General features: G+C 43.7%; 2 protein-coding genes across 2 annotated transcripts in view; one reads left to right on the top strand and one right to left on the bottom strand.

Moving 5' to 3' along the window:
- Positions 1-13,438, bottom strand: part of Snap29 (synaptosome associated protein 29) — a 28,966-nt gene extending 15,528 nt beyond the window's left edge. Inside the window, exon 1 of the mRNA XM_040751143.1 lies at positions 13,066-13,438. Within this exon, the coding sequence (XP_040607077.1) occupies positions 13,066-13,302 (237 nt within the window). The 5' untranslated portion in view covers positions 13,303-13,438. The remainder of the gene's footprint in view (positions 1-13,065) is intronic.
- A 124-nt stretch (positions 13,439-13,562) lies between these two features.
- The window catches only part of Pi4ka (phosphatidylinositol 4-kinase alpha), a 135,114-nt gene continuing 130,698 nt past the window's right edge, over positions 13,563-17,978 (top strand). The window contains exon 1 of the mRNA XM_005077560.4: positions 13,563-13,781. Coding sequence (XP_005077617.1) covers positions 13,635-13,781 — 147 coding nt within the window. The 5' untranslated portion in view covers positions 13,563-13,634. The remainder of the gene's footprint in view (positions 13,782-17,978) is intronic.

Here is a 17,978-nt window from a genome sequence, read left to right as displayed (position 1 = left end):
CCTCTAAAGGCAAGATCAGTACCAATAGAAGAATGGATTAGAAATACGGCTGATATTGGATCTCATGCTTATGATGCAACTTTAATAGAAGAAGGACCCTCTGAAGGTTTTCAGAAAAGCCAAACTGTCAAAGGTCTCAGCTGTAGGAGGCAAGGCTGTTTGAAAAGGGACTGTAGACAAGGTGCTCCTAGAAACAATGTTTGTTCTAGAGATAGTCCCAACAGAAGGCCCCAGCTTTCTGGAGTATACAGAGGGTGTGGAAAAGGCCGGCACTGGACTAATGCAGATCAACAAGGGACAACAAGCAAGGTAATTCCTTGGGGGCACTTGTAGGCCCTGATATCAAATTTAACAGAGCCATTTCAGGTCAGCAACAGAGAAACTCATCTGCAGAGCAATTAAACAACACAGCTCTGGAAGACAGCCCTTAATAACCCAGATATCAAGGTTAGAAGAGCAGCTTCAGGAAATAAAACAGAAAACAAAGGAGAGACCAAAAAGAAAAGAAAAAAAAAACAATTATTTTGGCAAGTTACTACAGATAATCAGAGGCCAAAACTAAAAGTATTAATAAATGATATTGAAATTGAAGGTTTGTTAGACATAGATACAGATGTAAAAATAATTTCACCAAAATCTTGGCATCCAGATTGGCCCCTTCAGGAGGTAAGTAGTCAGCCTCTAGGAACTGGACACTGTTTCAGGTAAAATGAAGTCTACAATGGGTTAAATGCATAGGACCATGAGGTCAAATAGGAAAATTGAAGCCATATGTGGCTAATATAGCCATAAACCTATGGGGAAGAGATCTATTGCAATAGTAGTATAATAGCATTGCACAGATGAACATTCCTGCAACTTCAGAGACAGGTCATAAAAGAAATGTTCCTAAAAAAGAAATTTAAAAACATTATCAAACACAGTCACAGACTGTCCAGGTTGTCCATAGCAGGACACAGCAGAGATTAGCTCTTCAATTTTATATGGGGAAGCCATTACTGATAGAACACCAACTGTGTCAGGAAGTGGTAGCACATGCCTTTAATCCCAGCACTCAGAGGTAGACAGATCTTTGTGAGTTTGAGGCCAGCCTGGTCTACAGAGTGAGTTCCAGGACAGTCAGGGCTACAGAGAGAAACCCTGTTTTGAAAAACAAACAACAAACAAACAAAGAACACCAATTACCCTACTACTAAAATGGTTAACTGACAAACCTGTTTTGGTAGAGAAATGGTCTATGACAAAAGAAAAGTTACAGGTACTGGAACAGCTAGTCCAAGAGCCAGCCACTAGAGGCTCAATATATAGAAGAGTCCACTAACCCTTGGAATTTTCCAATAATTTGTCATTAGAAAGAAATCTGGAAAATGAAGGATGGTAACAGATCTGAGAGCAATCAATAAAGTCATTCAGCCTATAGGTTTCTTACAGCCTGGAATCCCTTTAACTTCTTTTAACTTCTTTATTACTTAAGGTATGGCCTATTATAATAATTGATCTAAAAGATTGCCTTTTACAATCCCTTTGCATGAGCAAGACAGAGGAATGCCATGGCCTATTAAAATAATTGATCTAGCCGGGCGTTGGTGGCGCATGCCTTTAATCCCAGCACTCGGGAGGCAGAGGCAGGCGGATCACTGTGAGTTCGAGACCAGCCTGGTCTACCAAGTGAGTTCCAGGACAGCCTCCAAAGCCACAGGGAAACCCTGTCTCGAAAAACCAAAAAAAAAAAAAAAATTGATCTAAAAGATTGCTTTTTACAATCCCCTTGCATGAGCAAGACAGAGGAATGCCTCAACCCATTAAAAGGTACCATTAGAAGGTCTTGCCACAGGAATGTTAAACAGTTCTACCTTATGTCAATATTTTGTACTGTGGGATGACTAAGCCCTAATGGCCAGCCTACCTAGATCGGCAGCCCGAAGAGCATGTGTAATAAATACTTCCTGAAAGTCAGCCTGGGTCTGCCTGAGGGCCTTGACAACAGCAGCTGAGCTATGGCAAGAGATAATGTGGACCAAGGAAAAGTGGCCATGTCACACCAGCAGATGCCAGCACAACAGATCCTCCCCCAGGCAGGTTAGGGGGTATATAAGGCTTGCCCCTTCCTTAATAAACTGAGCTTGTTGCTTTGACCTGCTCCTGGTGTCTGAGATGTTGGTGCTACGGCTACTTGCCCCTACCCCAAGGGAGACCTGAGGAACCCTGTAACATTGTACAAGAGTCATTAAAAATAATTCATAGACAGCTCTCTTGATCTATAATTTACCATTATATGTATGATATCATACTAGCAGATTCAGATGCAGATACCTTTGGAAAAAAATGTTTAATGAAGGAAAGAGAATTTTGCCTTGTTGGAAATTACAAATTGTTCCTGATAAAAATATAAAGAGACGATTTTACTAAGTATCTAGGATATAAGATAGGTTTATAGAAAACTAGATCACAGAAGGTACAAATCAGGAGAGTTCAATTATGAACTCCTAATGGTTTTCAAAAATTGCTGGGAGATATTAATTGGCCAAGACCCACAATTGGATTGACTACTCAAGAGCTAAGCAATTTATGTCAAACCCTACAAGGTTATTAGAACTTAAATAGTCCAAGAAATTTATTAGTTGAGGCAGAGAGAGAATTTGCTTTGGCACAAAAAGAAATTACAGAATGTACGTGTGGATCACTTAGATCCAGAGCTCCAGAGCTTGATTGTATTCTAGTTACCTTACCTTCTATGAATTCTCCCAAGGAATTTTTTTTTTTTTTTTTTGGTTTTTCAAGACAGGGTCTCTCTGTAACCTTGGAGGCTGTCCTGGAACCAGCTCTTGTAGACCAGTCTGGTCTTGAACTCACAGAGATCTGCCTGTCTTTGCCTCTCAAGTGTTGGGATTAAAGGTGTGTGCCATCACCGCCTGGCTAGGAATTCTTATGTAGAGAGAAAATAATATCTTACAATGGTTATTTTTAATATATAAACAGAACAAAAAATGAAAGACTTATTTAGAAAGGGTTTCTGAATTGACTCTGAAAGGGAAAATGAGACTTCATCAATTAGCAAGAATAGACCCAGCAGAAATTATAGTGCCTTTTACTAATGCTGAAATGGCCTCATTATGGGCAGAAAAAATGAACATTGGCAAAGACCTTGCAGTAATTTTTTGGGAGAGATTAACAACAAATATCCCCCAAACTTTATAAACTTCAGTTTATAAAGATACCTAACTAGATTCTTCCTCACATTGTATGGGGGAACCCAATTCCTGGAGCTCTTACATTCTATACTGATACAAATAAATCAGGAAAGGCAGGCTATAAGTCAGAAAAAAAATAAGTGCTGCAAAGTCCATATGTTTCAGTTCAAGAATCAGAATTATGCTATTCTCATGGTATTATTAGATTTTCCAGAACCTCTAAATGTAGTTGCTGACTCTCAATATATCCAGAAAGAGTTGTTTTACATATTGAAATTTCTGAATTTATACCAGATGATTCAGAATTAACTTTGCTATTTATTCAACTACAATAAGTAATCAGAAATAGAAATCATCCCTTGTATGTAACACATATCAGATCCCATACAGGTCTGCCAGGCTCTCTAGCACAAGGTAATGATGAAACTGATCAGGTATTAATAGGAAATGTGCTAGAAGCCTCAGACTTTTATAAGAGAAAGCATCTTAACAGCAAAGGTTTCAAGAAAGTTTTTTATCACTTGGCAATAAGCCAAACAGATTATAAGGAAATGTCCTACTTGCTCTTTCTTTCTTCCTTCCTTCCTCCCTCCCTCCCCCCTTTCTGTTTGTCTTGTTTTGCTTTAGAGGTGACAGGGAGTCCCATTAACAGATGTCTGAATGTGTAGACAATGCTGAAACCTGTCTTTCCAGTGCTTCCACCCATTTATTTTCTTCAACACTTTCACATAGTAAGAGACGCTAGAGCTGGGGCTCTAGCTTCCGTTATCAGGTGGAGCACATGCCTAGCACACACCAGGGTCTAGCTTTCATTCTCAGGTGGAGAGCATGCCTAGCACACACCAGGGTCTAGCTTCCATTCTCAGGTGGAGAGCATGCCTAGCACACGCCAGGCTCTAGCTTCCATTCTCAGCAGAGTGAACATACACAGACTAAGTAAAAGGTGCCTCACTCCCTGTCTCCTCATAAACTGTGAGACAGTACCAAACTATGTGACCCACGCTGCCTACTTGTTCTTTGTATAACCAAACTTCATCACCTGTGGGAGTAACCCAAAAGGAACCCAAGGAAATGAAATCTGGCAAATGAATGTTTCATTTTGCACCATACCATAGATACATATTCAGGATTTCAATAGGCAACAGCTTTGAGTTCTAAAAAGGCTGATACTGTAATTACACATTTATTAGAAGTTATAGCTGTTATGAGGATGCCTGTATAAATTAAGAGTGGCAATGCTCCAGCATATATCTCTAGGAAAATGAAAAAGTGTTTTGCATATTATACCATCAAGCATATTACAGGTGTACCACAAAAACTTATAGGACAAACAGTTGTAGAAAGATCCAATAGTAATTGGAAAGAGATGCTTAATAAACAGAAAGAGGAAACAAAGACCACTTCAGAGACAGATTACCTGGTACTTTATTAACTTTAAATGCTAGTGAGCAAAAACCAACAGCTGTGGAGAGACACTGAAGTGTGGTAAACAAACAAAAACAAACAAACAAAACCTGAATTAAACCAGCCTGAGTATTTTAAGGATGTCTTAACTTCAGAATGGAAGTCAGGAAATATGTTGCATTGGGGAAGAGGATATGCTTTTTTTTTTCTCTAAATCCACGGGAAATGAAAAGCTATGGATTTCTTCAAAATTAATAAAAAATCAGATTTGACCAGGAAAGACCCCCTGAAAATCTTGGTTGTAGACATGAAGAAAGAAGCCAAGAAAAACTATATGACAGGTGACGTATATACTCATCCCTCTGTATGGGAACAGCTCTGAGACTGGATGAGACACAATAAATCTTGTTGGCTACAGAGTCCTCATGGCTTATTAGTACATGACATCCTTTCATATGGTAAGGGCGGAGATTTATATAACAGTTTGATTATACAGTCCAAACAGATTTATAAAGTTGATAGATGCCTTTTACCTACTCAAAGATAAAACAACAAAAAAACTTTAGCTGACCTGTGCACAACACATTCCATACTTACGTTAATGTAGATATATATATTACCTTTAAAGGTTTGTGTGTTTTCATAGCAAAAAGATCAGACACCAATGAAAATAAGTAGCCCAGGTGACCCAGCCCTCCGAATGTCTTTGTTGCAGTTTCCTCAAAATTCTATATCCAGAACAACTTCAAAGCTGCTGGCTGAGAAGGTCCAGCCTCATGCACTACTCTAGCCAGGACTTCAGTTAAGCCTTGCACTTTCCAGTCACACAGAGACTGGACAACAAATGATACAGCTAATTCTCCCAGGACTTGACCATCATCCCAAATTTCTCAGGATTCCCTAAAGATGCCACTGCCCCCCCCCCGATAGTAGGAAGCAATTTTAAGAACACAACACCCCCATTCCCAAAAGGTGGGATGGGTGGTTTTGATCATTTGGTGAGTTATGGGTGTTTGTCATCATTTAGAAGAGTTGTTTTCAAGTTGTTATTGGTCAGGGAGGAAACAAAGCATAGGAGGTCAGATTCAGGGGTTTCTTTCTTTCTCTTTCCTCTATCTTTTGTGCTGATATATTATTTATGATTTAATAAAGTACTGGAGATAAAAATGCAAAGCTAATCACAGCCAGAGTCAGGCAGTGGTGATACACACCTTCAATCCCAGCAGTCATACTAGCTAGCTATAGAGGCCAGGCAGTGGTGGTACACACCTTTAATCCCAGGATTTGGGAAACAGAGGCAGATGGATCTCTGTTAGTTCAAGGCCACAAAATTAATCCAGTCTAAAAGAGAAATAGCTCACACAAAGGTGATCTAAGCACTTGGTACCACACGCCTTTAATCTCGGCACTAGGGAGATAGAGACAGGAGTGGTATGGCTGGTTGGAGAAAGAAATATAAGGCAGTAGGAGACAGGAACTCAGAGATCTGAGCCTTGGTGGAGAGTAGTGCAGTCTGCATTGCACTCTGAGGATTTATGGAGAAAGGATCACCCATTTCAGTCCTAGGTAGAGGTAAGAGCTAGTGGCTGGCTGCTTTTCTTTTCTAATCTTTCAGCTTTAACCCTAATATCTGTCTCTAGGTTTTTATTATTTGTTTTACAATTGGTGCCCAAATTTAAGTATAAATTCATGAAAAAGCCATTTGCCTGTGAGTTTGAAGCCACCAGCCCAGGTTGCAGCTACTGGAGAGCTCCTACTGGAGTCCTTAGGCTAGGTTTTCTTTTGTTTTCTCCCTAAACCTTTGAGTGAGTTTGGGATTTTCCTGTTTTAGCCTTTCTAAAACCACTGGTTTAGAGACTTTGGGATATGTAAACAAATGTACTGCCTTTTCTATCAAAGGGTCAAATAAGGCAAAACTCCATTTGAAATACTGTCAAGAAAACACCTGGTAGAAATTTAAGTTCCACACCAGTCAGCACTTGTTGAAATGTGCTCAAGGTTGCAGCCTGTTCTCAGGAGTTGTACTTCACTCATTATGTCCACCATTTTGAGTTAGCCAACTGCCTAGGAGTATGAGGCCATGCTCTGATCCCTTTGCTTTAGGAGTAAAAACCCAACAGGACCACCATGGGATGCACTTGCCTGTAGAAGTAAAACTTTTAACCTTGATGAAATACTTTGGATTGGGTGGTCACTTTCTTGAGGCCCCAGACACATTTGTAACACAGCGTTAATATTTCTAGCCCAATGTGTTGCTTAAATTCTTTTTAGTGGGTGAAATTCAGAACTATAAAGCACAGGCAAAACACTAAAACATTGATTTGAATTTATCTTTAAACCCTGTTTTGCATCAAGCTATATCTCCATCTCTAGGTTTTCTTGTTTGCTTGTTTTTAAGACAGTAGCTTAATATGTAGCCCTGGCTGGCCTGGAACTCACTATTTAGCCTATACTGGCATTAAACTCACAGAGATCTGCCTCTGCTGGGACTGAAGGCACGTACCACTATTCCCAGTTTAGGAACTGTTGTTTTTCAAGACAGGGTCTCTCTGTGTAACTCTGGATGTTCAGGAACTGGCTCCTTAGTCCACAGTTGGCCTGGAACTCACAGAGATCCTCCTGCCTCTGCCTCCTGAGTGCTGGGATTAAAGACATGGGTCACCACCACTGGACATATTAGGAATTTTTTTTTGTTTGTTTTTACGAGACAGGGTTTCTCTGTATTGTTTCAGAGGCTATCGGTCCAGCCCGGCCTGGAACTCACAGAGATCCACCTGCCTCTGCCTCCCGAGTGCTGGGATTAAAGGCGTGCGCCCCCACCGCCCGGCCACATTAGGAATTTTTAAGTGAAAAGAAAAACACTTTTGGACTATGTCAAGCAAACCTGTAAGAGCTATTTTTCAGAGGAAACAAATGACCTGATAATTTATCTTCAGAGTCTTCAAACTTAGCGTCTTCATAGACTGCTGTGGTACAATTTGGAGCTATAAATCTGGGTAAATATGATTTCTGTAGCACCCATGTAGTTTTTTCTGTTTTCCTTCCTCTTTCTTTCTTATTTGTACTATTTTGCATACTGCAGCTTTAACTCAGTACCTTACACAGTGTTCGACCCTGAGCTACATCCACAGCTCTGGATGACTGTACAGGACAAGAGATGATGCTGGGGCTGGAATGGGCAAAGCTCTGGAGAGCCAGAGCCTGTGGTTACTCTAGCAGTCAATTCTTCCTATATGAAAGGATTTTCTCAAAAGTCACTTCTCTTTTCCACTTAGAAAGCTACAGGGGAAACAAAAGAGGCTGACACAACTTCTCAGCTGCAGGGGAAACCAAACATCTGACATAGATATTACAACAGGAACATAGGGAAATACATTGAAGATGGCTTTTCCTCTGAGAGGCACAAGGCCAGAGGAGGAAGAGCTGCTTTGGTTCCTGGAAGTTTCTATGTACTAGAACCTGGTGTACACTGGAGAACATGAGACCAGCTTCTTTGGTTAAACTCCTCCCCTAAAAGGGATAGGAAATGACTGGACCAAATGCGCTCTAACCTAGAACTGCCCAAGGAGGAGGGGGTGTGGCAGGGCACATGTCGGGAGAACTGGTGGTGCTTCCTCAATGTTTCCTGTAGACTCCTATAGACCAGTATAACACCCTGAATCCTCTTGTACTTCCAGAGTACCTCATCCATGCTTTCTTCTGTGTGATGTTTCTTTGTGTAGCAGAGTGGCTTACACTGGGTCTCAATATGCCCCTTTTGGCATATCACATTTGGAGGTTTATGAGTAGACCGGTGATGAGCATCATGAATTCAGACATTCTAGCCTACAATTTGCCCCATGTTGGGTACCAATTGAAGGTGAGGATGTAATGATACCACTGAACTCAAGATAAATGATAAATGGGTGTTTATTGGGGGACAATTACGCAGAAAACTACAAAGAACTGCGGAAGCATTTCCCTGTCCTTCCTACAGAATCTGCTAATCCACTAGAGAGAGCCCACACAAGCGACCATGTCTTACACCTTACGCTTTCCTCTTTCCACTTCTGTCTGCCTAAAGCCACACCCAAAGGTGTGTGGCCACCGTTATAGGTTCACAGACCAGATACCTACACAGTCATGGTGAAGACAGACCTCAAAAGTGCTCCCATAGCTTAAAAGTGTTGGCTTTTCCATCTGCCTCTGTGAGGAGGAGGCCAACACCAGTACAAAGTGGCTTCAGGGGTGTGTGGTGTGTGGTGTGTGTGTGGTGTGTGTGTGTGTGTGTGTGGTGTGGTGTGTGTGTGTGGTGTGTGTGTGTGTGTGTGTGGTATGTGTGTGTGGTGTGTGTGTGTGGTGTGTGTGTGTGTGGTGTGTGTGTGTGTGTGTGGTGTGTGTGTGTGTGTGTGGTGTGTGTGTGTGTGTGGTGTGTGTGTGTGTGTGTGTGGTGTGTGTACTTCTGGACGAGGAATGTGGCTCAGCTGGTAAGGGCACTTGCCTAGTACACATGATTGGGATCTCAGTCCCCAGCACTCTGCAAACTGGGGTGGTGGGACGTGTCTGTAATTCCAGTTCATGGAAGGAGAAAGCAGACTCAGGAGCCCAGGCTCATTCTCGGGTACACAGAGGTGGGGATCAGTCTGAGCTATATGAGCCCCTGTCTCAAAAACAAAGGACAAGGAAATACAAAATGCCCTCATGTGAACAACAGACAGGCCAGTGATACAAGCGATACAGGTGAGCCCCCGACTTTTTTTTTTTTTTTGGTTTTTTTGAGACAGGGTTTCTCTGTGCAGTTTTGGAGGCTGTCCTGGCACTCCCTCTGTAGACCAGTCTGGCCTCGAACTCACAGAGATCCGCCTGCCTCTGCCTCCCGAGTGCTGGGATTAAAGGCGTGCGCCACCAACGCCCAGCGGAGCCCCCGACTTCTTTAAGCCCCAAGAGTTTTCTGCATTTACACAGGAAAAAGAAGAGAAGACATGCATGGCTTGCCAAGCGACTACAGAGACAGTCCCTTCATTCCTCTGTTCTTTGAGTGACTCCTGAGAGCAACAGAAAGCACAAGTCAGGGACACAAAGAGCACAGACTGCCGGAAGGGAGGGGACACTCACCTGACAGCTTATGTTCCAGGGCACTGTGAGCGCTCAGGGGATCAAAGGCAGCATGGAACAGTGTGGGCCTTTGTCACCCTTCCAGTGCTAGCTATTATGTGGGGACTAAACAAGCCCAAACTCTACCCTGAGGGCTCATATGATCCACACAGGGTAGGAGCAGATTCAATCGGACTCTCTGACTTGCTAACCACAGCGTGGTGCTGAGAACTGAGGAAGGCACATCCTTGCTTCACTGAGCTCAGGTCCATAGAAAAAACAATAAAAACATCATTACACACAGGTTGCTTCTTGGTCATAGTGAACTCAACCCCAGCAAGGACCCCTGGCCTGGTTTAAGAGGAGTGTATCAGAGTCCCAAGTGTGGGGTGGGGGTAAACGCTGAGCTGAAGAGAGCAGCTGGTCTAGGCAGCTGGAGTTACTGAGGGGAAGTGGAACTGTGTGGTGAGCACAGAAGGGTGTGGGTGGGATCCATAAGACGCAGTGGAAACACACAGCAAATGACTTGAGGCCTCCCGAGGGCAGCAGTGACCACAGGGCCACACCACAATCTACAGCTAGGCCACCCTGTAACATCAGGTGGGCCTCACAATGAGTTTGAAATTAAATGTAGCTACTAACTGGTAAGTACATAAATGTTAATCTGGGTCAGTGCACCAAATCCAGAAATCTGAAACGTATCACCCCAGACTAGGATAACCCAGAGTGTGGCACAGGCACGCACTCCCAGCACTCTGGAAGTGAACTTAAGAGGATCAGCAAGGTTGAGGCTAGCCCAAGGAATATAAAATTCTGTTTCAGGAAGGAAAGGAAAAGAAACTCTTCCCCATTATTTCTCTCCTCTCCCAAGGTAATAAACCCCCACACTAACAGATCCAGCTGGTATGGTTCAGCAAATGTGAAACTTGCTGAGTTCTGTATGAGCCAGAGATTTCCTTGGCATGGAATGAATTCAGAAACACAAATTGGTTATTAGGTTACATTAAAAAAATCACTGAGGGCTGGAGAGGAATTGATCTAATAGCTGTCTTTCTGTTCTTATCAGCCTTTGCCGAGAAACAGGCTTCATTAGAGTCACCATGAATGGCTCTAGAGGAGCAGGTCTGGTTAGGGTTAAGAGGGATGCCATCTCTCTGTCTCTGCCACCTCTCTGAAATGGAAACCCAGTGTGACTTCAGTAACAGCACATTTAAAGACGAGTAGGCCTCTGAAGAGCATGTGCTTGCCAAGGTGGCTGAACATATGATGTGTCAGTTTTACCAAACACCAGTCCTTTTCTACTGGTAGGTTTGTTTCAGGACTCTGCTGAACTGAGTTATCAGGCTCCAAAAAAGATCACTGTAGTACACTACACTGCTACAGGAGAGGCAGTATCCTGGGAAGGTAAATGGCTTTGGCCAGGATGGTGAAAAGGTATACAAAAATCTATGTCCATGTAGGAAGCAGGTATTATAATGTTCACCATTAGGAGACTGGCTACATAAACAGAAGTCATCTCTTTAATGGAATACAACATGGCCATTAGCCTGCCTTCCTCTTCCCTCCAAAAAATCCTCATTGTATTTAACTGTAGCCTTCAGTGCTACTAAACAACATACAAGGTGATGTGTAAAGAATACCTCACTTTAAAGCTAAGAAGAATAAAAATGCTGGGAGTGGGGGCATACTCCTTGAATCTCAGCACTCCTAGGATCAAGGTCAGGCATATCTCTGAGACTGAGCCCGCCTACTCTACAGTCAGGATTACATAAGGATACTATTGAGAAAGGTTCTCTTTTGGTGCTAGAGAGACGGCCCAGTAGCTCAGGGTGCTTCCTGCTCTTCCAGAGGACCTACCTGTCTGTGCACAGTGGGCACTGGGCATGTGGTGCGTGTCTACGAGCTCAGCACTCTGAGGATATTGAGTTCATGATCAGTCTGGGCTACACTATAAGACCTTATCTCAAAACCAAGTGACCTGTTCACCAAGGCCCCAAAGCCCCCAGCTGATCTGGACTGGAATTTTAGCATCTGGTACACAGCTAAGAACTATATGCACAACTTCCTAGAGGCAGATGATACATCAGCAACCAGGGTTACTGTAACAGGGGTGGGTAGCAGAAGGTAAAACAGCAGCGATGCAGAAATGACAGAGATGGCTACATGAGGTAATCAGTACACCTCAGATCTGCCCAAGTCCCTGTGGGCAGAGAGCAGGGAGACTGGAAGAGGAAGAAAATATTTTATTTCTTTTCAAAAGTGCAAAATGCTTAAGGTTATTCTTAACTGATGTATCAGTAATTTCTTAATTTTCTTCTTCTGCCCAAACAGCTGTTTTATTAGTAGACTCGGGGGACAACCTGGGGTCTTGGAACAATCCTTATTCCATGATAGGGCATACCTGTAATCCTAGCGTCAGAGAGACTGAGGCCAGTTCCTGGTCAGCTTGGACTTCACAGATATACCGTCTACCGAACCAAAACTCCCCCCAAAAGGGCTTAAGAGGTTCCAGAAGATCAGCTCAGTACCCAGCACCCACACTGGGCAGCTCACAACTTAATTCCAGCTCCAAGGGATCCCCTGGTGCCCTCTTCTGGTTTCAGGAGACACCACCACACATGTGCATACACACAGACACATAAAGAAAGACGAAACAAAAATTCTTGAAAATTTTATTTTCTCTCTTGGTTTTTCGAGACAGGCTTTCTCTATGTAGCCTTGGCTGTCCTGGAACCAGACTGGCCTTGAAATCCTAGAGATCTGCTTGTGCTGGAATTAAAGGTACGAGCCGCCACCACACAGTTTTTCTGAAAATTTTCTATGGACGGAAAGAGCTGACTGAAACACCAGACTGTCATATGAACACATTATCTGTAAAGGTAAGAGTCTAGACACAATTCAAGATCGACTTCCTGAGCAGGAGTCGGAGTCGAGGCAAGGAACTTAAAGCACTCCCACTAATAAGGTGGAAAGTGGTCAAAGCTGTGAGAAGAATGCAAGACTTCCTTTTCTCTAGCGCTCCAGGCATCACCTGGCACCTGGGGCATAGACAGTCCACATTTTAACTGGGTCACGAGAGAGGAACAGCCTAAGACTTTTGCCCAAGAAATTATACACAAATGATACAGTCACTATTTCCCTAATGCAGGCAGTTTTACTCTCTCTTTGACATTTTTACTCTCAGTTCTGACCTCAGACAGAACATAATTTGGATTTTTACCTTTATGTGGGCAGCAGAGCGCGCGGGGGGTGGGGTGGGGGATTCAACCATGCAGAATAGTAGGTAAGGGAGCTTTCCTCTTAGAAAAATGCCAAAAGATCGTGAACAAGACATTTCATTATAACATTTTATAAAGCAAGGACAGGCCAGTTCAGCTCAGTTCTGCCCCAGGCTCACCTCGGAAGAGGCGACTCCAATCTTCTCCGATTCATACATGAGGGACAAGGACCTGCTGGTGCTGGCGGCCGTAGCTTCGGCCCTGCGCAGCACCTCCTGTCGCAGGTACTGCTGACGGTCCATCGGCGCGTCGGACCCGTCCGGCGGGTCGCGGGTGTCCTTCCACGGCGACGGCCGGGTGTCCTCATCTTCCACGTCGTCGTCGAAAGGATTATAGCTTTTGGGGTAGCCGGACATGGTGCCAGCGACGGCTTGGACCTAGGAAGCAGGAGAGGCGACCGGGTCAGGAGTCGTAGCCCAGCGCCGGCGGGCGGACTCGCTGGGGCCGCCGCGCGCGCCACTTCCGCCAGTACCCCGCCGGCAGCCCCGCCTCCGGAGTCAACCACCGCCCCGAGCGGCGCAGGGGAGCAACTGCGCGGGGGCGGCCTCACGCCTGGCGCCACCCAGGGCGGGCCACACGGCGGTCACGTGGCCGGGAAGCCGGGCGCCGCCGCGTCTGCGCCGTGAGGTCCGGCCGTGGCAGGCCCTGAGCTGCGAATCCAGCCGCCTGCGCCGGGGCGCGCGCTGTGATGGCGGCTGCTGGGACCCGGGGAGGCGGCGGCGGAGGCGGCTCGGGGTCCAGCGCCGGCTCCAGCACCTCCCGAGGCTTTTATTTCAACACAGTGCTTTCACTGGCCCGTTCCCTGGCTGTGCAGAGACCTGCATCCTTGGAGAAGGTAACCCAGCGGACTGTCAGGAGGAGGTGGTGAAGCGGAGGGACGCAGCTAGTCAGAGAAGGCCAATTGCGACTAGACGGGGCTCCTGCGTAGAGGAGGCAGCGAGGTGGGGAGGCCGGTGGGAGAGGGGTCTATCTGTCTCGCGAAGAGAGGAGTCGAGAGGTCGGCAGGACGGAGGGAGGTCTGGTACCGGTGGGAGTGGGAGGGTGGTGCTCTGTGGGCGGGCGGACTGCACCTGTGACATCGCTGCCGCGGAGCCTGTGGCTGGACCGTCAGAGCCTGCGAGGCGTGGCAGGATGAGCCAAGGATCAAGGGTCCAATTTGAGCCTTTGGTCCTGAATTTCTGATTTTTCATTCCTCGACCTTGCAGAGGTGTCTTTCTCTTAAAATGGGATAGCTCCTCCACCCCCGCTTTTTGCCCTCCTCATCGGATTGTGGAGGGCAGACAGAACACTATGTTTGAATGTGCTTTATGATCAGCAAATCGACTGCGTATTATTGTTTAAGAGATGATAGCGTCAGACTGCATCAAAAGGTGGCGTTTCGAAAAGGTGCTGTCGCAGGAAAGGGCAGTGAACTGTTGTTAGTGGGCAAGAACTAAATCCAGAATTGCTTCCGAAGAGAAAGACATATCAGAAGACATGACATACCAACTCTTGGAAGATATGCTTGAAGCTGGGATGGGCGCCGTGTGTGTGTGTGTGTGTGTGTGTGCGCGCGTGCGTGTGTGTGTGTGTGTGTGTGTGTGTGTGTGTGTGTGTGTGTGTGATATAACCCCGGGATTAAGGAGGCCAACCAGCTTCTGTTACAACAACAACGAAGGTGGGAAGACGACAGGTTTTAGTCAGACCTGAGTTTGATCCTTTACAGTTACTTACTGTGTGTAGTCTTGAGAAAAAAACTAAAGTGCTCACAGCCTTATCCAAAACGAGCTCAGGGCTAGGTACTGAATGGATTAACGATAAAACCATCATCTTTTCTCCCAGCAATGCGTGAAGAGGCTCAGCACAATATGCTAGCACTGAGGGGAGAGGGGTTGTCCATTCAACTTTCTGAAAGATGGAAAGAGAGCATTTCCTGGTTAGGAACCAGGATGGCTTGCACAGCTGCCTGCTGATGGGAGAAGCTGAAAGGCAGAGTGACCTGGTCTTTGACCTTACACATTCTCAAACTTGATGTTATCACTTACCTGCAAGGTGAACAGGTTCTGGGAGATCTAAGGCAAACCTGACTTCTCTCTAAAGAGAGAGTATAAACTGGACATGGTAGCATGCACTTGAAACAGCCCAGTGTCCTAAGAGATGGCTGAGCTGCTGCTGCTCTTTCAGATGACGGGGGCTGAGTTCTCATTACCCATGTCTGTCAGCTTACAACTGATTGTAACTGGAGCTTCGGGGGTGGGGTTAAACGCCCTCTTCTGGCCTCCATGGGCACCTGCATGCATGAGCACATGTGCACACACAAATAAATAAACAATAAAATAGCATCTTTAAGTGAAAAAAAACACAGATGGTTTAGGAATTCTGGTACAACCTGGAAAACATATCTAGATCCTGCTCAAAAGGTGTATGTGTGTGTAAGAATGTGAGTTTAGTGGTAAGACCATCTAAATAAATTGTTACCCGTTATTACTTGTTTTTAAACTATTTTATTTTTTTCTGTGTATGAGTATATGTTGCCTGCTTATGTGTTCTGTACATATATGTGCCTGATTCTTACAGAGGTCCAAAGAGGCATCATTGGATTCTCTTGGACCTGGAATCATGTGAACTTCCATATGAGTGCAGGGAATAAACAAATGCTCTGGAAGAACATCCAGTGCTCATAACAGCTGAGCCATCTGTCCAGCCCCTCACTTTATTTTCTTTTGTTATTTTTAGCTATATGCTATGGTGGGCATGTGGAGGTCACTGGATAAATTGCAGGAGTCACTTCTCTTCTCCCACCATGTGGGTCCTAGTCCCACCTATCTTGCTTCCCTATTGGTCAACAGTACTTTATTGACGTATACACAGGACTTCTCCATCATCTCCTCGTTTCTGTCTAAATAAAAAGAAAGGTTTTAACTTTAACATAGTCAAAGTATATATAATAGTTATCAAGTAAGAACACAGTTAAAATATTTTGTCTATCAACATTTAGCAAGATTTAAAGAAAATATCATCCATCCCATCCTTGTGAGTCCAAAGTTCTATATGTAGATTATCTTTTATCATAACTAAGGAAAACTATAATTATAACTATGTCTTCAACTCCATCAAAGACTACAGAAGGATAATATATAAACACTAGGATTGACAGAGACATCTTGCTACCTGGATAGTCACCTGAAGTTCCTCTGTAATGTTGGGCATCCATTTTCATCCCATAGGCCACAGTGTATCTGGAAGACTTCTCAGCAAAGCAGGAAATTTCAAACTGTCCATCAAAGCAGGAAATTTCAAACTGTCCATCTGCATTGGCAGTCTGTCATTCATTTTTCTGTGTCCTGCAGAAAGTCTTGTAGACTCTTCCATGAAGCAGGAACCCTGAAGGACTGTTTGAGTTCAGCAGTCACTTTCCTGCATGTCCAGTTTATATAGCAACAATCAAGCAGTCTAGACAAGAGCAGTTTCTTGCCCAAATGGCTAATCTTGCCATGTTGAAAGCAAACTCCATAACAAGTTTCTTCGATGCCCATCTTCCTCTCAGACGTAATTGGTGCTGCCAAGAGCAGACATTTCTCATTGTCAAGAAAAACCCTAAACCATTTTAAATGCCATTTTCTGAAGGTCTTTGAAAGATTTGAAGACTGTCTATCTATCTCAAATATATCTCTGTATATCTAGAAAACCTAACTTACCTAACTATAAGTTCTGACTATTATAAGTAACTATCTATAGTCTGTATTTAATTATGCATCATGTTTTAAAAGATTAGTATAAACACAATACTTAATCAAGATGAGAAATATACACATCACAAAATTGACCTTGAAGTTGTATCAATAAATGAGAAACCATACCAATGCAAAGTACTCATTTCCATTCCATAATCCCCTTTTTCCTTTAAAAAGAGATTGGTTGTGATCATTAACCGATTATAAACAACTCCATTCAAATGAAAACAAAGATTTATAAACAATATGGGGATTTGGATGTCGCTCATTCCAAACTGCTTAGTGCTGGATGGGAGCGCTGTTCATACCATGGGGATCATGACAAAATTCAGAAACCTGTATAAGTCCTTATTTTCATGGTCTGTAAGGCTGCATCATCTTAGCTGTTTTAGATGTTGAATCACTTGGGCCACTACTTCCGGGGGTCTTGGTTCATCAAACCACAGAAGCCTGGAAGGAATCCACAGCTTTCCATTTTCTGTAGAAACATAAACAAAAACTCTTTTCCAAAGTAACATATCCTTATACTTAAATTTTGAAGTCAAGGCATTTTCAAAAGGTATAAGTTGAATTAATTTAGCAGCATTTATAATCAAGCATACTTTAGCAGTTGTTCCTTCCTTAGTAATGAAAAAACTGAAAAACACAATAGCATACAGTATCTAGACTCTCTGTGTATGTTTCATCTTTATGTGGCTTATTTATTTATTATTATTTTATTTCTTTTACTTTTATTTATTTTTCTCTGAAACAAGGTTTCTCTTTGGAAACCTACCTGCCTCTGCCTCTGGAGCAATTCCTACTGGCGTGCGCCACCACAGCCGGCTTCTCTACTTATATACCACTATGCCGTTTCTTTTTCTCTCTCAATCTTACATATATTTTAAACACACTGTAAACCTTTAGAGGTTTTTCTTCATCCAAGTCTGACTTAATTGTAAATCTTTATGTTTTTCTGGTCACGTGTCTTATCTGTTAAAACCACGACTGTTTAAACTGTTGTTTTTCCAAGATGGTGGGTGTAAGCGTGATTCCAGCTCACTGTCTCAGTCTATGCTGATATCCAGCAAACGCTGCCGGCTTAGAGATGTGGTCACTGTTACTTCCAGCTGTACGTACACACCTTTCAATCGTTAGCAGAGCCTCTTAAAAGAACCTTGCTTTTTTTTTTTTTCTTTTGCTTATGCTGAGTCAGGAAGACTCCCTTAAGCGAGCTGTGTGAGTCTCTGCTTATCTCTAGCAAAACAGAGCCCACCTGAGAAAAATGCTGCTACAAAGAACCCATGTTTTTCTCCGTTCTTTTGTTTCTAAAATTCCTT

The sequence above is a fragment of the Mesocricetus auratus genome, unplaced genomic scaffold, assembly GCF_017639785.1.
Source record: "Mesocricetus auratus isolate SY011 unplaced genomic scaffold, BCM_Maur_2.0 Super-Scaffold_100008, whole genome shotgun sequence".
Classification (NCBI taxonomy): domain Eukaryota; kingdom Metazoa; phylum Chordata; class Mammalia; order Rodentia; family Cricetidae; genus Mesocricetus; species Mesocricetus auratus.
This window is presented reverse-complemented; position numbering and strand designations above follow the sequence as displayed.